General features: G+C 43.3%; 1 protein-coding gene across 1 annotated transcript in view; it reads left to right on the top strand.

Annotated features, from left to right (window-relative positions):
* Positions 1-6,272: 6,272 nt before the first annotated feature.
* FSTL5 (follistatin like 5) overlaps positions 6,273-23,036 on the top strand; it is a 426,493-nt gene continuing 409,729 nt past the window's right edge. Inside the window, exon 1 of the mRNA XM_066632896.1 lies at positions 6,273-6,395. Within this exon, the coding sequence (XP_066488993.1) occupies positions 6,273-6,395 (123 nt within the window). The remainder of the gene's footprint in view (positions 6,396-23,036) is intronic.

Raw genomic sequence — 23,036 nt, 5'->3', positions numbered from 1 at the left:
CTGATGGTGAGCAGCAGGGAAATTCCAGCCAGGAGATAGGGAAGGGTTAATGAATTGGGTGGGAGACTGACAGGAGTGAGCTCTTTTTCCCCATCTCTGTTAGAAAAGAAGGAACAGATGATCACTGGACAAACTACGCGCATTTGAATATTTTTGTTGGTTGAGGGAGAGCAGGAGGAGGAGCCCAAGGGGTTTCTTGCCTTACAATTGGTTGCAGAAGCCCGGAGAGGCAGGAGAAAACTCTTTTGCCCGATTCTGTTTTCCAACCTTATGGCATCTTGGCTCCATTGTTAGTTGGGGGAGCAACTCTCATTGAATGACCAGTTACAGTGGGACTGCTTCTGAGTATGGTTGCAAAGGATTGGATCATCCTGGTAAGCCTCCCAGCTGCTGTGCGTGACCCTCCTACCTTCTCTTTGCTTCTGTTCCTGCTTTCATGCAGTCCTTCGCAGCCCTCCTGCGCTCTTTACAGATGGATGGGGATAGCAGGGGAGTCTTCAAAGAGAACTTTTATACACACACAGAGCCTGGCAGCGGCCAAGTTTTTTCCATGGTGGGCTTTTTATAGGGGGGATGCCTTGACTCGAGTCTATTAGAATCACTAAAGCATGACTCGGAGACTCGGAAAGACCCCGTTAGGACTCTTTTTTGAGTTGAGTCACAGGGGGAAGTGACTTGGCAACTCGAGTCAAGCCCCGTTGGCTGTTCCCAACACCTTGTTTTTAGTCAGGACCAATTCAGTCAACCTGATCCAGCCCTGAGCTGGATGTAAATGTGATATCAATTCTACTATTGCACAGGATGGATTTTGGCTTCATCTTGGGAAAAGGACCCAAACATCAGTCTTTCCTAGTAGGGTGTCATCAATTGACAGTGGATGAGTGGCAGCCCTCCTTAACTGCCACCAGTATTGCAATGGATGGTGATGCAAGGAAAACTTAGGCGGGTTGCTACCACTGCCTCCCTACTACCTCCAAGGGGCAGGAAAGCTCCTTGGACCACAGATTTTGAAATTCATATTAACAGCTAAGTGAACAGGTAGGAGTGTGTGTGTGTTTTAATCTCTATTAAAAGCATGAGTTTGTGTCCTGTGTTCTTTATATGGGATGCAGGAGATTTTAACTCAATTCCCTCTCCTCTTCCCCTTGCCCCTCCCTCCCTCCCTTCTATACCCTTCAAAGATCTCTGGATTATTTTTTTTAAGCATTACTGAAACAGACTGTTCTTTACTACCTTTTCCTGTTGAATGCATTTGATAATACTTTCCATTCTTGTGGGAGTGTGGCAAAGATAAATTGTCTGAAATGAACAGATAGGAGAAAGAGCTGATCCGAAATAGAATTTTCTAGAAATTTTATGCAAATTGCTTTCTTGGCTGTATATCTATTTCTGTGTCATCCCTAAGTAGCAAGAAACAAGGCAGTTATTGATTATTGTAGCTCAGGCTGTCTGAAGCCACATTTCACGGCATCTGCCTTAATTGTGCAATATGTCAAATATGATTTAGAAACAGGCCAAACTCACAAAAGATAGCATTTTGCCAAACATAGGGAATCTCCATGTTCACAATCATCAGTAAATCAGAACTATAAGTTGCTATGAAAAATTTACATGAACAGTTCAGCTTGCCTGAAGCATCACTATGCCTCAAGCTCCCTCTTTCTCTGGGAGCTCTAGATTTATCTCTTGGTTTTGTTTTGTTTTTTTAAAATGTCAGCATTTCACATCTTAGAAAATTCAAGGGTGAGTAGGTAAATTCTGATTGCATGTCAGTAGGAGTGTTGGAATTTTTTGTGTGTGTGACAAAATCTAGCATCCAGTGTTAGATATCTGAAATCTTAGTCACTTTTACTCAAAAGGAAAACGCTTGAGCAGAATAAGGCTTATGGGTCAATCCTATTTGGACACTGCGATGATGTCACATGGATTCTGGTGTTATGTCCACTGTATCCTAATCCTGTCTTAGCAACGGTGCACTCATGTGGGTGCAACAAGGGCCACATGTCAAGCCTGTCCTGACAAAGCACCGCTGGTGCGGCTCTTTCCCAGTATCACCTGCAGCATCCATGGAAACTCCAATCCATCCTGTTATCCATGGAGCACCATGCTGATGGCTACATGTCATCGCCATGACATCAATGCACCATCCATGTGACATCTGTGCCACTGTTGTGAAGCACTGTTTTGTTATAGCACTCTTTGTCCTGGGTTGCTTGACAGCTACTGCAGCCAATGAGAGCAACGTATTCTGAAAATCAGCCCCACCTTCCACCCTTACTGTTAAAGGCATCCTATAACACTGTTTCAGATGGTGCTTGGCTTTTCAGAAATGGATCAATCACGTGATTAAGGTATTTACATTGCACCTTCATATAAATATACTGTTATAAGCTTCCTGAAGGCAGGTGTTGATCAACAGCGCTCTCCAAACCCTGGCCCTTGGGCCATATTCTTGGTATGGAAAAAGCTAGTCAGGCATAGACTTTTGCCATAAATTTCACTGAACTCAGAAGGACTTCAGAATAAACATGCACAGGATTGGACTATTATACTGTTCCAGTTGGGCTCTCTTAGTACTGCAGTAGTTTGGCAGCCTGCCACCTTCTCCCATGCCTTGAGTTGTATAAAAAGAGCCGTACCTGAATTATTGCAGAAGGAACACTTGGTCAAAAATAAGCAGTTTCTTCCCACATTTCAACAGCTAGAAAATTACAAGAGCTACAAACTAATTCAGGGGTGGCATCATTATTTCTAGCCTTAGCCAGGTCTGTATTTCCAGCCATGTCATCCATCTCAACTCTTAGGGGAATCTTGACTTCTTTGTCCCTGTATCCACTCCCTGACCCCATTAGTGCAATTGGCCCTATTTTAAAATGCAAATAATCAAACTGCCTGAAAATGCAAACTTGTCTACTGCTGTGAAGGTTGAAATAGCCTGAAAACAAATAATTAGAGTGAAAAACATTTCAGCCGGAACATTCAAATTAGGAAAACAAAATATCCATAATGATCATTGTGAATCAGAAAGGAAAGGCAATACTGTGTTTCTCTGATCTCTTCATAAGCCAAGAGCAATGCCTAATTACTGTTTGCTTTGAGAGAGAGAGAGAGAGAGAGAGAGAGAGAGAGAGAGAGAGAGAGAGCAGTATAATCTAAACTGTATCAGTATACTGAAAACAGTCTCTGATTGATAGGTTTTGTTTGACTTGCAAAGCTTTCCAGTATTGTGTTGTTAACAAGCTGTCAATTATTTATGCAAACAGTTGTCTATATGCAGATTAGCAAAAGCTCATTAAGGCACCTTTTAATTAAAAGAAGCTACTACCACAAAAACTTTGGTCAGCGAAATTAACCTTAGGTCATAAAGACTCTGATAGTTTGCTGTGTTAGAAGTCTGAGAAAACAGAACATAAAGAAATAGCTGTAGGTGAACTTCAGGTCCAAACAAAACAAAACAAAACAAAAAGTCCTTGCCTTGCTTTTTCAATTATTTTTCAAGATGAAGCACACTAGCTAAATATCATTAGCTGAAATGAAATTTTATTTTTGACATTCAAGAAAACAAGCTATCTAGTGGCCTGTAAAATCCATTTTACACCTTGATCCTAAAATGATGCATTAGCTTGCACCTGAGAGCTATATTAGCATCTTCTGCTAGGCAAATCTTTTCTGCTATGTTTTCTTGTTCATTTCTATTGCATTTCTTTATATGCAAAGCCGTCACACAGTAATGATATCATCTGTCTTCAGAACAACCAAGTGAAGCATGTCATTAATATTCCCATTTTATAGATGGGGAACGGGGACTAAGAGAGAGTGAGTGACTTGCCTAGGGCTACCTGGAAAGTCTGGCTGAATAGAAATTTGAACCCCCATATAAGCTCAACACTCACCTTATGATACTGTACTGCATTTGCTAAACCAGGGATGTCAAACTTGTTTCATACAGAGGGCCAAAGTTAACATTCATGGTGCCTGCTGAAGGCCAGAAGTGACATAATTAAAAAGGAGTTTACAAGATGATGACTAGAAATAAATACTTTGTACTCATAGAAACTCATTAGCTGCTAATGGCAGAAAAGAAAATGTGCCAATCTTGTTCATATTTTCAAGATATGAGAGAGCCCCACTATCAGGCTGAGAGAGCCCAATTATAATGGGAATCAGATAAATTGCTTCTGGAGGCTGCATTCAGCCCACGGGCCTTATGTTTGACACCCATGTGCTAGACTGTTGCATGTGAGAGTATATTTGTGCTTTCCATGAAAACACCCCTGGTTTGTTATTTTGCATTTTTTAAAAAATTTTTATAGTGTCTCAGTGCCCAATCCTATTGGGTCTATGGGTCATTGGGAAATGCATTCTGGTGGTGCAGGTGTGCTTTATGACATTTGCGACACGTGACCCAATTTTGCACAGCTGGGCCATCACCACAAGTGGCAAGCGACTATAGCCATGTGCCAGCAGCTACCAGAGAAGCCCTGGCACCCATAAGTCAGCGTAGGGGGTGGGGGTGGGGTATGGGAAGGGGAAGGAGTCTGGGGTGGGGAGGGGTGTGTGTTGAGGCTGGAAAGAGGGTGGTATCAGTAGCAGTAGCCAATATCTCCCTATGTCCTCTTCCATTCTCGATGCCCTGGCCTGGGTCCACTTGGATGGGTGCCAGCAAAAACGTAGCTCTATTGAGACAGCAGAGGCTTGCTCCAGAGCAAAGGAACAAATGTTCCCTTACTTTGAGGAGGCCTCTGGGATCTGAAACTTCCCTACAGGATGCAGTGTGTATCTGTTGGTACATTGGCACTGCATTGGTGTCGGAGGAGTTAGGTAGGATTGGACTGTCAGGAACATATACAGGGGAGTAAATCTCATGCCATTTATGGTAAGATGGTTACCCATATCAGAATGAAATTAGAAGGCACATATTTAACCAGAAAATCCATAGCTAGAGCATCCCCTACAGATGGCTGTCCAGCCTCGTTTGAAAAACTTCAGAACTAGCGAGTATTTCCTGCTTCCATTGTTGAACTACTCTGGCTGTTCATCCTAATCCTCAATGAACATTTTACCCTAACTGGGTAATAAGGCACGTCTTTAAGCAGTGGTCCTCTCAAATTTATCAGGGGAGAGTAACTATCCCTCATTATCCCAGCACCATGTCTTTTCTGGTGGCTGTTTGCCGATGTCTTTTCTGCATCTTTTGAGATTGTGAGCCCTTTCGGGATGGGGGGAGGTGTTTATTAGTTGATTTTCTCTGTAAACCTCTTTGTGAATGTTTTTGTTGAAAAGTGGTATTTAAATATCCTTAATAAAAAATAATAATCCACTTTAATGCAATTTAAGTTTCTTAGATCTATCCTGCCTTCAGAGCTGACCAATCTGCTCTTTTCTTTGTGGCAGCCCTTCAGGTATTTGAAGAATGCTGTAATGTCCCATCTCAGTCTTTTCTTCTCTGGGCTAAACATATCAGGTTCCTTCAGTCTTTCCACATAGCACATGTTCTCATGAAGAATCATTGGGAAAGACTCTTGACTGAGATCTTGGGGAGACAGTGCCAATCCAAATGGATAGGACTGAGTGCCTTTTCAGCCACACTAGACGCTGTTCCAGAACCACCATTCAGAGCGCGATACCATAGTCTTTTGGGACTGAAGGTTGCCAACAGAGGACTGAGTGACATGGTCCAATGATCTGACTCATAGGAAAGAAGGTTCGACTGTGATGGCTGGAATTTGGCAAGAGAGCATCCACTCAGTTGTCCCATCAGTGGAGATGTAACCCCTTCTCTCTCCAACATTTCCATTGAGATGGTGTTCTATTAATGTCGCTGAGTATACACTAATGATTAATAATGAACACCAGCAAATAAAGAGGAATATTATTATGAACAAAAAAAAGTTAGATGCTCTTGACTATCTTCTCTTTCCCTCAGGTGTTTTTAAAATAATCATTTCATTTACCATGGATTGCTCTTGAGTTTCTTACTGTTCATTATTTTCATGTTTATTTTTCTCAAGCCTTACAAGGATATGGATTTTGAATGCTGATTATAAAGTAGCTAATACAATCACGATTCCACTGTAATGTGTTTTATTAGTGGCTCTATTGGACCATGGTGCTGCTTTAACACTTATTTAAGTCTACAAATCCAATGCACACATTTTTTTTATTACTTGGGAAACTTTTACAAATCAATGCTATATTTGTTCTGGAAAAGTAATGCTTTTCCTTTGTATTTATTTTGCTTCTTTTCTGTTTGTGCAACAGATTTTGAAAAGATGTTTGTGTGGTGGACAATTGTTTCATTCCTCGGATGCATTTTGTTGCGTGTGGAAGGATGGCCAGCAAAGGAAGGATACGATTTCAAACCCTACCAGCCTCTAATACGATTACGTCACAAGGTACTGTTGGTTTGCCAGCATTTGTTCCTTTCCTGTACTACATTTTACTTTGAACAAAACACTCATAGTGAAGCATATGAGTTGAATTGAAGCATTGCGTCAATTAAAAAAAAATACATTGATTGGTTGCTGGCCTCTCTGTACTTTTGGTTCTTATGTGGTTGCTGTTCCAGTTGGAGTAAGAAATAGAAATGCTTTTGTCAATATTCTACTTTGGGAAAATGGCAAACCAACCAAACAAGTATCTGGCTGTTCTATTCTCTCTTTCTCTTTCTTGTGATTCTTAGCCATCACATTTTGTGTTGTGAGCCTTTTATACTGTGAGCCTTAGAAACAATAAGCAGAAGCACTGAAATTTGATGCCTGAAAGGCCAAAACAGACTGGAAATGACTCATGCTACGCTCAGCCAAACCCACCTACTAGTTCATCTGACAGAGTGTCTTCTGTCTTTCTGTGGCAGTATAAAACTGAGGATTTGTGGCCTCCGCTTGGCTAGGAGGAGCAAGCTGGCTTGAATACTAGCTAAGATCAGGAATCCAATGGTGTGCTCACACACTGCAACCTGTGGGGGACAGGGAATCTTGGAGGCCTCTGCTGTCCCAGTGAGTGATCTTGACACAGAACTGAAGAAAGTAAGGGAAAGGGGAAAGGAATGGGAATAGGATCCTGGTGCATGCCAATGCCATTGGAATCCACCCCTCCCTCCTCCATTCCACCTCCTGTCTCCCCCCCCCCCCCAGAAACTCCCCTGTTCTCTCCCCTCCCGGCCCCGTTTTACCCTCTATCCATCAGTCACCTCCCGCAATGGCTTTCCTGCCTCAGGGCAGGTCAATCACCCCCCCGCCTCCGCAGCAGCATGCTGGGACTGCCAACTGCAACTTGTGGCAGCAGCCCCAAAATGGCTACTGGCCTTATGCTGTTTGTGTCAGTGTAAAGGCAGGTACACCATCATATATGCCTTTAGGACAGTGGTTCCCAAACCTTTTAGTACCGGGACCCACTTTTAAAAATGACACTTTATTGGTATCCTAGCTTTATGAAACTAAAAGTAAGTTTCACTTTACCAGCCACTCAGGCCTGTTTTTATTCTTTCTGCTATGGTAGTGGTGGGAACCACCTTCTTGTTGAGCTCCATGTTCATTGGATTGGGACCATTCTGGTGACCTTGTGTTCCCCTCGGCATGCTCTTTGAAGTGGACCAAGGCACAATTTCGTCCTCATGAGTAAACACACACACTGCTCCTTTCAGTTTACATAGTGCTCAGTACTGTTTTCTTGTCCACTATCAACTTTTCAGTTTTGTGACCCACTAAAAATTGGGTCCGGATCCACTGAGGAGTCCCAACCCGCAGTTTGGAACCACTGCTTTAGGACAGGGGTGCCCAACCCCTGGCCCAGGAGCCATTCATGTCCCTCAGGGACTCACAGTCCGGCCTGTAGGGAGCCCCCAGTCTCCAATGAGCCTCTGGCCCACAGGAGACTTGCTGGACCCTGTGCTGGCCCAACACAACCGTTCTTCAGTGTGAGGGCTCTCACATGATAGCCGGCCGAGGGCTCCCTCCACTGCTTACTGTTTCACATCTGTGATGCAGCAGCGGCAGCAAAGGAAAGGCCAGCCTTGCTTTGTGCGAGGCCTTTTATAGGCCTTGAGCTATTGCAAGACTTTCATTCATTCATATAAGTTCCATCTCTAATATATTCATTTATGTGAATTTATGTAAATTCAAATTTTAAATGTAAATTAATTCCTTTTTTCCCCCCTGGCCCCTGACACATTGTTAGAGAGATGATGTGGCCCTCCTGCCAAAGTTTGGACACCTCTGCTTTAGGACATTGCAAAGCCCAGTAAGGATTGGGCCCCAAACTCTTTTTTTGAAACACTGAAACCTCAATTTAGAAGAATGTATTGACACAGAGCTGGGGGGGGGGGATAAAACAGAACAAAACACAGTTGACCACAGAACGTGGGAACTTTTCTGTAGCTGTTTAGTTCAAACACAACTAAAGGAGTGCATGTGACTATGTGGGAAGGACATGAAGCTATGATCAAATTCTGTCAGGTTTTGCCTTTATTCTGTAGGAGCTGAAAGCACTGAAAGCCTTTCCATTTGGGAGATATTCTGAATTGCTGACGACTTCTTGAAAATCATTTATTAATTCTACTTCTCCCACCTGAAATAGCTAGAAAAGACTTTTGGCATCTTTGCTGTTGAATCCACTTACGGCTTGTAAGCACTACTTCAGTGAACCAGGCGTATGCTTTGAGATTGTCAGATTTAAAAGAATGAGGTCAAAATTGCATCTGAATAGAATATTGAGAAGCCACTGTAGTTGCTTCTAATTCCAAAGCAACAAATGTGGATGGTGCCTTCATGTGGCAATGACAAGTTCATAATAGAATGAGTATTAGTTCTGTTTCTTTTATTCAGAGAGCAGTGTTTTAAAGACATTCTACGTTTCTTTGGCGTGATGCTTATGTTGAAACAGACTTACGTAAGCTCCTATCTAATGCTGCCTCTAGGGCTGGGTGGAGAGGGAGGAAGGGATAGTCTGGCCTGTCATGGGAAAGGAAAAAACTGATTTCTTGCTCACAGTGTCTATATCAATGTTTCTCAAACTGTGGGTCAGGATCCACTAGGTGGGTTGCAAGCTCATTTCTGGTGGGTCCCCATTCATTCCAATATTTTATTTTTAATATATTAGACTTGATGCTACCATGGTATATGACTGCATTTGGGGAAATGTTACAAATACATATTTTCAACAGGCTGCTATGTATACACTGCAGGCAGCCGCCTATAAGTTGATCTCACAGATAAGTCGAGGGCAGGTTTTGAGCCCCAAATCATGGAATTTTTATGACCCTCAGATAAGTCTAGGGTTAAACTTGGGGGGGGGGGTGTCTGATTATAATTTTGTTTGATTTTACCTGAAGCCAGATCCTGAAAAATAACCTTCCAGTAATTGTTACCTAAAAACTGTACAGTTTCTAATTTATTGAAAATACAATAAAAGATCATAAAATGCATTTTTGACATTAACTTTGAAAATTCTGGTCTGGACAACATTTGTGTTAACACTGTCAGAGTAAGTGCCTTTAAACAACATCCCAGTAGATCCATTAACACAATCTTTCTTTAAGGTGCCTGGTGTGTGAAGCCAGAGGCTCTACATATTACATGCAACATAAAACATGTAATTGGGAGTGTGCAGTTCAGTTCACAGCAGGGAGACAAGCAACAAGGACTGAGTTGCAACCGTATTTGCTCAGAAGCAGACCCACTGCTTTCCATGGGTGTTACTCTTAAGCAACGGTGCATTGCAGCCTGGGACCTTGTTTCAGAGGGAAATGAGGATCATATCCTGGGGTTGTAAAAACCAGACCCCTAAACTTGGGGGGGGGGGTTGTGAAATTCTTTGCAAATGACTTGCCAGGAATGTTCTGAGGCAGCAGCAAAAGAAAAGGAGGCATTTCCCTTTTCCAAACTGGAAGGGAGACAAAGGGGCTTTTAGGAATTGTGGGGAAGCTTCCACAGCAGCAGCCCATACAAACTACAATTCCCAGAAGCGCCTTCACTTCTCTTCCTGACTGGAGAACAGGCTGCTTCTGAATACCGTAATTACTGGTAAAAATTCTCCTTTTCCTCCACCTGCTTCCTGCTTCTCAGCCCACTTCCATTCCCCCCCTTCACCAGACAGCTGCTGAGCTTCCATAAGCTTCCCAGAAGCTCCCAGAGGATCCTGCTCCACTCACCGCATTGACCCAGGTATAAGTCGACCCAGGATCTCAGGCTCTATTTTTAGGCATAAATTTTTCAACCTGTAGGCGAGAATATACGGTGCTTTTAACAATGATAGTTAATGCGACTTACTTTTGGGTAGGATTATAGACTAGGATTGGTAAAAAAATTTCCTGCTTGATGATGTCACTTCCGATAATGACATCATTTCCTGTGGGTCCTGACAGATTCTCATTCTAAAAAGTGGATCTCAGTGCTAAAAGTTTGAGAACCACTGGTCTATATCAGGGGTGCCCAAACCCCGACCTGGGGGCCACTTGCGGCCCTCGAGGATTCCCAATGCGGCCCTCAGGGACACCCCAGTCTCCAATGAGCCTCTGGCCCTCCGGAGACTTGCTGGAGCCCGCACTGGCCCAACGCAATTTTTTTCAGTGTGAGGGCAAATGTTTGACCTCTCACGTGAACTGTGGGACGAGGGCTCCCTCCACTGCTTGCTGTTTCACGTCTGTGATGCAGCAAGGGCAGCGAAGGAAAGGCTGGTCTTGCTTTGTACAAGGACTTTTATAGGCCTTCATTCATTCATATAAGTTCCATCTCTAATATATTCATTTATGTGAATTTATTCAAGTTTGAAATGTAAATTCTTTTTTTCCCCAGCCCTCGACACAGTGTCAGAGAGTGGCCCTCCTGCCAAAAAGTTTGGACACATCTGGTCTTTATGATACTGGAGCAGGGAGTCTTCAATCAGAGATGCAATCTTATGATTGGCGTCTTAGAGCAGAGTCAGGGCAGACTTTCTTATTTCTTCTTCTGGAAGTTTCCAGAAGTTTCTGTTTTTCCAGAACCTTGGAATTCATCTGCATAAAAGCACAGAGGCAGATGCACGTGCCAGCCAATAAGTGGCCAATACTAGGGGAACAACCCGCACCCCCCTGCCATCCATTAGGAATGCAAAGCACAACAACAGGCTTCACTTCAATCATGGGGAGATGCCCCAAGGACATGACAAACATTAACACATAATAGAAGGATACTTACAGGTGTCATGGTGGCAAAAGGAGCAAATGCAAACAACTACTTGGGATCCTTGTACCTAGGGTTCAAGTCTCACTCTGGGTATGTTAGAAATGCTTGCCCCCCCTCCAGCATTTGTCAAAAGGGAGTAGATACTTCCTACTTCTAGCTGTTGCAAAAAGGGATTATTAGGCAGCACAGTTGATAGAAGAGACATATGTGATAATCTGAGGGGTCAGGAAATGGGGGGGAGAGACATGAGATGGAGATGTAGCATCAATATATAGTGACATGGTATTTCCCCATCCCCCATTGCTTACCTGTGTATCTCAAGGATACACAGGTACATTGCTTACCTGTATCACAGGTACATTGCTTACCTGTGTATCTCAAGGTAAATCTCAAGGATAGGACCTTTAGGATCTGGTTGAATGCACACACACTTAGGTATATAATTTAGAATATTGAATATTGAATAATGATGAGTGACTCAGGGCCCAATGCTATCCAATTTTCTAGTGCCGGTACAGCCGTGCCAGTGGAGCATACCCTGTATCTTGTGGTGGGGAGGCAGGCATAGATGTCTCCTCAAGGTATGGGAACATTTGTTCCCTTACCTTGGGACTGCATTTCAGTTGCATTGGTACTGGAAAGTTGGATAGGATTGGGCTGTGAGGCTGCAATCCTAACCACACGTTCCTGAGAGTAAGTCCCATTGAACAAAATAGGACTTACTTCTGAGTAGACCTGGTTAGGATTGTGCCCTAACATCTCATTCATTTTTGATTTTTCATTTTTGAAACTACAGTTTTCATCCAACAAGCAAAGTGCAATATTGTGGTGAGAAAGAAAGATCTGTTTGATTGAAGTCTGACACAGGAGCACGCTCTATACCAGGGGTGTCCAAACATTTTGGCAAGAGGGCCACATCATCTCTCTGATACTGTGTCGGGGGCTGGGGAAAAAAAGACTTAATTTTCATTTAAAATTTGAATAAATTTACATACGTTTACATAAATTAATATACTAGAGGTGGAACTTATATGAATGAATGAATGGTCTTGCAATAGCTCAAGGCCTATAAATGGCCTCACACAAGGCAAGGTCGGCCTTTTCTTTTCTGCCGCTACTGCATCACAGAAGTGGATCAGCAAGCAGTGGAGGGAGCCCTCATCCCACAGCTAACGTGAGAGGTCAAACAGTCGCCAAATAGTCGCCCTCATGCTGAGAGCAGTTGCGTCAGGCCACTGAAGGCCAGAAAGTTTCTGGAGGGCCAGAGGTTCATTGGAGACTGGGGTGTCCCTGAGGGCCGCATTGGGAGTCCTCGAGGGCCGCAAGTGGCCCCAGGGCCGGGGTTTGGGCACCCCTGCTCTATACAATTGCCCAAAAGGAACACAGGATGCCAGTATGGAACTGTATTTATTAAGCATTGTGAATGATGCTGCTCTCTTTGTAAAGGAAGAGAGCTAAGCTTTGTGTGGGTACTTGAGATTTGACTTGGCCTTAAAAAACAAAACAAAAACAAAACCCACCATTCACTTCTTTTAAATACCTTTTGAAGCATCCAATATAAATCTTTTCTTGGTGCTAAAGAGACAAACAACTTTTTACAGAAAGATGGCTTCCCTTTTAACACCAGAATAAAAAAGTCCCAGGAGATACAATTCCCATTTTTGCGCTGCATGATTTTGCCTCCACCCCCCAAAGAGGGAGAAACCAGATTGTTTTTAAAAGTTTATTTTCATTTGCAGATAAGTGTTTCAGAGAGAGATGAGAAACAGGCCTCATGAGGATCTGGGATTTAATAGCTGCATAAAAAGCGATCATGGGAAAAAATTTTTAAAAAACCTTCAGATAACTTGGAATAGGAATAAATTATTTGATTCTCAAGCTTCATGCCCTGTTTTCTTTGACTGAAGGACATTATTTAAGTAAAATACTCAGGTTCTGTGACAATTAATTTTTTTTAATTACTGTGTAATTGCAAAGTTGTGTTGCTGTGGCTGCTATGTTGGTGCCAAGTTGTCACAATGTCCAACATAAGCCCATCCAGCCCAATAGGAGAGAAAGAAATAAGAGCCCAGGCATCTCCAAACTTGTGAACCCCCTCCAAGTAACTCTGCTATCCTCCTGGCACAGCCCACCAATCATGGGGTGGTGGGCCACTCTTAGCCCACTGTCAGCCTGACATGCAAAGAGCCAATTGAAGAGCAACCTACCTTGCTCTAATGCTGGCAGTCAGAGAAGTATCACCAGGGTGCATCAGGCAGGGTGTGGTGGCGGGGAGTGCAGGTCCTTTGCACACCACTGCTGGGACTATGTGTCACTAGCATTGCAGCACCTGGAGTTCAAGTCCATGTATGCCCCTCCCACAAACGCATGCTTCCAAGAACATAACTACAGCATATGAAAGAAGATAGCTCCCTTGGGGAGAAGCCAGCCATGTGAAATGAACACAGACCTTTCCCTGGCAAGGATTTGTGTGCTTGTGAGGGGGGTACTCCAGCTGAAGGGAACTACTTTGCAAGGGAATCCTCAAAAGCCCTTAGACAAAGCAGGGTACTGCAGTCCCACTGCACAGACCCCCAGGCTGGAAGCCAGAAAAGGCAGGTTCAAGACCAGTCAAGGGGCTTACCATAATCAGCAGCACATTCATTTTTTTTTTTTTTTTTTTTTGCACCTGGCCAGAAACAACCATGGCAGGGACAAAGAAAAAGGTAGAGTGAAGGTCTTGAACCCATGCTGGCCAAATTGCCAAAGCTGCTCTCCATTCAGTCAGCCATAGCAGGGGACAGAAAAAGAGTGCCTCATGGAACATGTAGCATCCTGCAGCACCACATAAAGACACACCTGGCTGGAAGATTATTCCACATGGATCAATCTGAGCGAGCAATGCATGGGTCAGGCATTGGGCTTGCTTATGACACAGAGCCTCTATTGCAGCAGCTCACTTGTTTAGCCACCACACCATGTCCTTTGCAGAAACTGGTACCTTGCTCATTGCTAACCCTGACATAGCTACCATTATGCAATCCTGTCCCAACCCCCACATCTGACTGCCTTATACAACATGGCAGCAAAAAACAGGTGGCTCATAAGCAATGTCAGAATGCCAGATGCAAGGGAGGGCATCAGGATGCAGGTCTCTTGTTGTCTTGTCTGCTACCTGAGGCATTTAATGGGCCTGTGAGACACAGGAAGCTGGACTAGATGGGTCTATGGCCTGATGCAGGAGGGCTCTTCTTATGCTGGGTTAACTCCTGCCCAGTGAGTCAGAGAGAGAGGATGCTGCAGGCTTTGAGCCTGGTAGCAGAGAGGTCCCCTCCTCTTCTTTGCAGAGTCCCACCCTGAGGCTAGCTAAAGTAAGAAACAACTAGGGTGAGGAGAAAGGATCCTTATCTGCTAATGAAAAGTTAGAAAGTGTTATCAGATCAAAGTTGTTATTGCACAGTCTCAAAGACAGAGCAGCATATGAAACAGCCATCACATTGGTCATCTCATCCCAGCAGGGCCTTTGTGCCTCCATTAGTTATCCAAAAAGACAGCAAGGTAGCAGGTGTCAGTGAGGTCTGGCTACATCAATTCAATGACTGTGAACCGTTACCATGAATTTTGGAGTCAATGTCACACTTAATTTTGAAAAAGTAGAAGGGATTAATTTCAAAACCTGCAATGTTTAAGGGAGCTTGTGGAACACTCCTAATATTTTAATCCCAGGATTGTACTGTGTGGTGGAGGGTAGCACCAGGGCTTCTCTTACAGCAGAGAGCACTTAAGTTCTGGCTTTAAAACATTTTTCAAAGGCCCAAACTGAGAAGAAGTGTCAGGCTCAGGAGGTGGCAAATAGAGGAATTTGCCCAGAGGTGAAAGTACCAGCCTGCTAGTCCCCAGATGCAGATGGATGATGGTTAGAGAAGGGGGTGCAGATGAAGATAGGGTAGATAGGGAGAGAAGGCAGATGGATGGAAAGAGGGGGATGGTGAGACTGGATCAAGCACTCCATTGAGAAAAGTATGGGCTTGTTTGCTTCAGTTTTGGATCACTCCTGGTGGATGTAAGTGGAACAGATTTCTGAGTTAAACGTGCATAGAATGGCGGTATAACACAACTTTGCTGTTGATTTTAAATATTTTATGCCACCTTTCAATTTTTATACATTTGCTTAAACTATTGTAATCCACACCTTAGTGTTGGGGATGAAACAAGCTACAGTACATATTTACATGCAGAATGTTCAGTTTCAAAGTGGAAATGGGTAGGAGAAGAAAACAGTCTATTGCAGAAATGTAAATGTAACACTTTTGTGTTTTTGTATAAGTGGGCTGCTCCTGCACTTTCAAATTTGCCACTATACCACTGCTTAATCCCATTTCTTAAGCACCTAATTATGTGTGTGGGATTAGAAACTCATGTGTTTGACACATTGCTAACTATTTTTCTAACTCATGAGGATAAGTGCAGAGGAAATCTTGCTTATGATTAAGGTTACAATCCTAAATTCTCTTTCCTGGGAATAAGCCCTATTGAACACAATGGGACTTACTTCTGAGTAGATAGACGTAGGATTGTGCTGTTGCTCACTTTTTCATCTCCCCAATTTAAAAAATGCAAACATGTTAATCGTCTTAATAGCTTGTATAGGTTGTTTAATTGTCTGAAGAGCTTCTTTTTACACCATTGTTCTCCTCATCAATGTTGTTGCTTCTAAAACGTCTATTTAATTTTTATGTGGATATTATAAATCAGGGGTGTCCAAACTTTTTGGCAGGAGGGCCACATCATCTCTCTGACAGTTGGGGGCCATGGAATAAAAGAATTAATTTACATTTAAAATTCAAATAAATTTACATAAATGAATATATCAGAGATGGAACTTTTATGACGAATGAAGGTCTTGCAATAGCTCAAGGCCTATAAAAGCCCTTGTGCAAAGCAAGTCTGGCTTTTCCTTAGCTGCTGCTGCTGCGTCACAGACATGAAAACAGCAAGCAGTGAAGAGAGCTCTCAGCCAGCAGCTCATGTGAGAGGTCGAACAGTCACCCTCACGCTGAGAGCAGTTGTGTTGGGCCAGCACAGGCTTCAGTAAGTCTCTGGTGAACCAGAGGCCCATTGGAGACTGGGGCTCCCCATGGGCCAGCTTGGGGGTCCCTGAGGGCCGCAAATGCCCCCCTAGCTGGGGTTTGGGTACCCTGTTATAAACCATGATGGCACATACATTAAAATGCTTTCTGCTTAGAAACCCTAATCCTTTGGATCATTGCAGGAATAGTAAGTTTTTTTTGTTGTTTTTTTTACTAATTGTGCATTTGTTTTGTAATGCAACACAGGACATCACAGGAAGTGAACTTTGTGATAACCTTGTTTTTGACACCTCTGCTGAAAATATTGGCATCTTTTTTCATTGAGCTCTTCATGATGAAATTCCCAACAATATTATTCTGCTGTGGATTTCCAGAGCATCTGTTTGATCAATCACATTCTGGCTAACTATGTCTGCATTCAATATTAAAAATATTTAGCGCTATTCAGTTCCCAAATGTTTTTATGGATGCATATCGCATGGCTTCATGGGCTTGAAAGAACCTGACACTGACTCCTCAGAGTAGCATTAAATCAGAGAACAAAATCCTTAACTGCATATCTTCACCAACTAGAAAGAATCAAGAACATAATGTTCTTACAAGAACAACCCAGCCAGATCAGGCCAGAGGCCCATCTAGTCCAGCTTTCTGTATCTTACAGTGGGCCACCAAATACCTCAGGGAGCAGACAAGACAACACGAGACCTGCATTATGGTGCCCTCCCTTGCATCTGGCATTTGTAGTCCATTTCTAAAATCAGGAGGTTGCACATACACATCATGGCTTGTAACCCATCATGGATTTTTCCTCCAGAAATTTGTCCAATCCCTTTTTAAAGGCATCTAGGCCAGATGCCATCATCACATCCTGTGGCAAGGAGTTCCACAGAGTAATTACACACTGGGTAAAGAAATACTTTCTTTTATTTGCCCTAAATCTCCCAACACTGAATTTTAGTGAATGTCTCCTGGTTCTGGTGTTGTGTGAGGGAAAAGAGTATCTCTCTATCCACTCTATCCTTCCTGTGCATAATTTTGTATGTCTTAAACATGTCCCTCAGGCGGTTTTTTTTCTAGATTGAAGAGTCCCAAACACTGTAGCCCTTCCTCATAAAGGGGGTGCTCCAGCCCAGTAATCATTTCGAGATTTAGCATACACATGATTATATGCTTCAAAATATTGGAAGTCCAAAGACAAAACTGATTGAACAGATCTGAGCAATTGCAACAGAAGCAGAGATATGCAAGCTAGTGAGACTTCATCCCAGATTTGCTTGGGAATTATCTACCCCCCCAGCCCAAAAGAAAAGAAATTGGGCAACTTGCTGATCCAATCCAAGATGGCTCAAAGAAATTCTCCACTTGCTAGCTCTCCACCCTCTCTTTACTTATCTCCATGGCAGCAGGACAGCATAAAAAAAGCAGCAGCAGAGTCCAAAGCTTTCTCCCTTCTTTTTCTGTCTCTGTCTGTCCCCTGCAATGCTAAGGATATTCTTTTTTGGCTTCCTTCTTGCCCCTTCATTGTGCATTGTACTGTTAAAGTAAAAGCACAACGGAGCTTGGACCTTAAAAGTTTGTTTCTCATCTTTGTTGAGTGGGTTTTCAAGTATTGTGAGCTGTCCTGATGGTCCCTTAGAGCAGGATATCATCATGATCCCAGGACACTAGAATAGCTAGATGGGAGACAAAACGCTAAGTACTGCAGGTGCCCCAATATGCCTTGTAAGTGCCCCGCCCCCCACTCGCCATCAGAGCCATTTTGGGCAGCGATGGCAATGCGAAGGAGGTATCTTTGGTTCAGCAAGTGCCTGTGTGTTGCTGTCGATGCCCAGAATTGCTCCAGTGGTGAGGGGGAGGGGCTGCTTACATGGCACATGGTGGCACCTGCAATACTTACCATTTTGTCCCCCTCTAGCTACACTACTGCCCCAAGAACAGAGTCCCTGAAATTGGGAGACAGGACTGAAGAGTCCAAAGAGGAAGCAGTCGGAAATCTCTTAGATGCAGACCCAGGATAACCCCTGCACAGGAATTGGAGTCAGAAGCCTCTCCGTAACCAGAGAACACAGACCTCTCCCTTTCCTCAGAGGAACCTGAAAGGGAGCCACAGCTTCCTTTGTAGTGGAGGAGTCAATATCTGAGAAATCAGGTAGGGGCTTTTTATTACACATCAGGCTTCTCAGGACAAGGGGTGAAGCCAGCCATATAAGCCCTCATATAGCCACAGGTATATAAGCCCTCAGTCCACTTCACACCTCTGGTAGAACAAGATTTAAGTCTGTCTTGGCATTGAAGCTGCACTTTAGTACTGTCCTAATCCTGCAGAAACTCCTGGACCTTTGCAGGATTCTACTTGAGCTCATACCATATCCTACCAGACAATAACAGACCTAGCCCCCATGGTACTCCAGCGTGCAGGTCTGTGACATGCTGCCCCCTGCATCACACAGCCCCCAAGGTGTAACAGAGCCTTGCATGACACTCCACAGCACTTGAAAAGCTTTCTGAGGCTTCTGGCAGGATCTTAAAGAGTTCTTCTGGTTTCCTGGTGAAACCGGAAGTACGCTTTAAAATTGATTAGAAGGCCGAGAAGGCTTTTTGCACGCTTCAGAGTGCCAGATGGAACTTCGCCTCCCCACGGAACAGCTCTGATGGGCAGGTGGGGTGGCATGGTGGGCCGAGATGGCAGTGGTGGGTGTGGCACCTGAGGCTTTTTGCCTCTTTTCCGAGTCTGAAGTCAGCAAAATTCTCCAGTGTCTCTCAAAAAGCAAAATTCTCCATTGCTCATTTCCCATGAATGAAACTTACAGCGCAACCCTACACATGTCTATTCAGAAGCAAGTCCCACCAAGTAGGACGGACTCCCCAGTGTGTATAAAATTGCAGCTTTAGACTCTGTCCTCATGGTACAGCCTCAAATTAACAATGCATTTGCATGACTTACCTGTACAACACACTGTAATATATCACAATAGGCTGAACCAGGCTAAAATCCTGGTTGCCTGAGCTTGACAGTAGTTACCCATTGGCTGGTTTGAGCCACTGTGCTGGATTAAACTGTATAGATGCCATGGTAGCAGGGGGAAATACATTCTTTGCTGCTATCATTACCACAGCATCAACTTTCACATGGGCTCCACATCATGCTAGTTCAAAGAAGTTTCTTGAGTTGACATGCATCGGAATGATCTGCATACCTTGCAGCTTGAGCTGTTAGAACGAAAGAGCACTTCTTACTTGATCTAAACCGCTTTGTACATTAAGTGCTTTGCTTCAGAAAGCTCTGTTGTAAAGCCCTGCCTGCAGATGGTTCACCGAAGTGGTTTTAAAGTTCTATAACAAGGCAACTCCATACCTTTTATCACTTTGATTCTAACAGTTTAAGTAGCCATACTTACTACTGAAAAGAAAGTAAAGCTGGCTGCAGGTTGGTAGGGGGCTCAGGCATGTGGGCACTGAAAGGGTGTGACACACACACACACAGACACACCCCCTGGCTGGCAATTTGGATTTCCATGTTTGCTGCTGCTCTTTGTTATTCTCCCCCTTCCAAATAGGAAGGCAGGAAGATGATGCAGTAATAGATCTTTCCATGATGTGAAGTGGGAGAAGTTGCATCAGTCAAGGCAGCAACAGCTTCTCCTTATATCCCCTGACACTGAAAAATGTCAAGTTCTTTCATGTGCTCATTGAGCTTCCTTCTGGAGCCCTAGGAGAAAGTTAGTTGGTGAGAAGGTGATGGTGTGTATTTCTCAGATGAGATGCTCATACTCTGCACTGCCACTACTCCTTGGACATTTGGGGGGGGGGCGGGGGGCACATTGAATCTGAGACTTCTCAGGCTCAACCCTGTTTTTTCCCCCTTCCAAAGCTGTTTTAAGGCTGCAGTCTGATACACACTTTCCTGGGTGTAAGTCCCATTGAAATAATGGGACATTTTTTTGAGTAGACATGCATAGGCTTGTGCTGTTAAGTCCAATAGGAAACATGGCTCTTTATATGCACTTATTTTATTTTGCAATGGGAATGTCTGCCATCAGAGTCCTTAATTACTCACAGAAGTGAGGCAATGACTCTAATAACTTCTTTTATCTCCCCTGTCCATTTGAGACCTCTTTGGGAGTGCATAGCATCTGTCAATATATATTGGATCCTTGACTATATTTATCTAAGGAGCCTCGGGTATTAATTGATGTTGAATGCAATTAAGCCCTCTGTATCTGTGCCATCTGGGACCCCCAGCAAATGTACATTTTTCACTGCGTGACCGGTTTTCCAAACATTTAGTCTTGGAGGTGAATGATTTGATTTCTAGGTTGCTGTTAACACTCTGTTGCAAGTTTAGCCATTTTTCCCCCTGCTCCATAAAGTCTCTACCAACCAGCACTGGAAGCTGGTCTCTTTGATTCATGTGAGATTTTTTTCTCTCTCTCACTATAAAAAGTAAGCCCTGCTGACTAGTATGTTTAGAACAGTCGTCCTGATTAGTTGTGAGGGAATCAAATTTCACAAAAAGTGCTTTTCCATAAAAAAATAGGTAGCTTTGGTTGGAGCTGGGAGGTGGAAAAAACTGCTTTAAAAGATTGAACAAGCTACAGGTTTTGCCTTGTTATCCACTGGAGTGCCTTTTCAGAACCTCCAGTAGATAAAAAAAACAAAAATCAGTGAATACCAAATCAGTGGAAAAATAGCTTTAAAGACCCACTTCCAGTTTTCTTGCTCCTCCATTGTCACCCCAGAATGCATGGGTATATATTGCATTCCGCCACTGGATGGGGTGAATAATGGAATAAAATATAGTTATTGAACAGTATGAAGGTAGAAAATTGAATTTTGGTGCTTTTTTCCTTGTTACGAGGCATTTAAAGATGGTATGAGTGGTGAGTCAAATCAATGGATGCCTAATCAGTGGATAACAAGGCAGGACCTATATTCCATTTACTACTTGGTCTTTCCCACTTGAAGAATATTGCTATTGTAGATGCTGCAATGTAACCATTTCAGGGAATTCAGACAGCAATTTAGAAATAAGGTTGTCTTACAGCACAATCCTACAGTATATGTATCTGTGCAGAAGTACGCACCAGTGAGTTCAATAGGAACTACTCTCATGTAAACATTTATAGGATTGCAACCTTATCTTCCCCAAACCTGATAGCATTTACTGAAGTAGAGAGGAACCAGCTGATTAAGGTTCATCTCTAAGTGATTCAAGATTGATTCAATATTTTCTCCCCCCAAATCAGGAAAAAAGTAAATCATTAGTGAGCCATTTTGTGGCTTAGTAAATGCCTTTGTCCAGCTTTCTCATCCCTCAAGTGCCACCCTGTTCCAACACACCCTTTACTCACAGTTTTACTCACAACACACCCTTTACTCACTGTGAGGAAAGTAGCAGTGAGGAACTCCTTTCTTTTCACCCTTGTTCTGGGGGGCGGGCAACATGGTAAGGTGAAACTGAACTGCACAAGGCTTTTAATTTGCTTTTCTGCAAACAGGCAGGAAGAAAAGCAAAAGGGCTGACAGGAGTTGGGGTCTGTTGCAATGGCCCTCACAAAGACTGGAGTCCTATAATAACCCCCTTCACTTTTCTGTTTGGAGTAAAGGAAAACTGAATTTTCATGCAGCACACTTTAGTCCTCCATAATAAGGGAGGAGGAATGGAGGCTGCCGCTGCTGCTGGGGTAAGTAAAGTCTGCATTGGAGTGTGTGGTAGGCTGGAGAGGCAGGACTGACCTGCTTTGAGCTCTGAGTAGGAGGCTTGGATTTGAAAGTAGAATTTGAAGTTTCTTTCCTGTGTATGTAATTTAGAACTTCCAAAAGTTCATTTCTCAACCCAAATCTAGAGGATTCCAGCACCTTGGTATTGAATGATGAAAACACCTTAGTATTGACAGGACACAGATGTAGTCACTTCCTGTACTCACCCTTGAATTACTGCCATATTTCCCATTCTGTGATAGTGGTCTTATAGAACCGCTATGGGTTCTATAGTGGTTCTAAGGGTGAGCATGGAGTCATTCCAGTGCTCCTAAAGCTCTGACAGAGATGTGAAGACTTGTGAACCTTCTGCTTCCTCTGCCTTAGGAGTTTGAATTTATTTTCTTCCAAGAACTTGAGTTCAAGTCCCAGTCTGGCCACATGTGGATCACACTGGGCAGAATTCACTATTGAGTTTGAAGTGTGTGTAGAAGCAACCAAAATGTAAGTTGTTGTACAGCCCCCCCCCTATTTTGCTAAAGGCTTTGCCTCCCCAAGCCACCAGTTTCACCTCCCCAAGCCACCAATTTGCTCCCAAGACTCAGGGGTGGACATACTGAAAACACACAAATGAAACACCCATACTCCTAGAACCCTGAAGTCTGCTGACTTGTAACTGTTAGAGAACTGGTTGTCATGCGCAGTATGTAGGCCAACTGCTCAGAGCGTTCATAGATAGTTGGATCTCTGTCCAAATAAGTAAAAAAAAACTTATTCTGAACAGAGTTTGTCTATCTTTTTGAACTGTACAGCCCAAACAAACAAACCAACTTCAATCACTTCTGCCTTCAGTTTTAAAAGCATTTGTTTGACTGGGGGAAAAAGGATTCCGTGACTTCTAGAGGCATCAAAGAGCATCATTATATCTGCTATCAAGAGGGGGAAAAAAGCATATGCTCTGTAGAGCTATAGTGCTGAGTGGTGGTGTTTTGTCACTCCTGCTCTAGAACATGAAATTGCTATGCTTTATATTTTGCAATTAAAATTATGTTATACCCATGATTATATTGTGGTCACAATAAGATGTGGGTCTTGTCATTCTGCT

The sequence above is a fragment of the Tiliqua scincoides genome, chromosome 6 (assembly GCF_035046505.1).
Source record: "Tiliqua scincoides isolate rTilSci1 chromosome 6, rTilSci1.hap2, whole genome shotgun sequence".
NCBI lineage: Eukaryota > Metazoa > Chordata > Lepidosauria > Squamata > Scincidae > Tiliqua > Tiliqua scincoides.
Note: the sequence above shows the minus strand (reverse complement) of the source record. Positions and strands in the feature narration are given on the sequence as shown.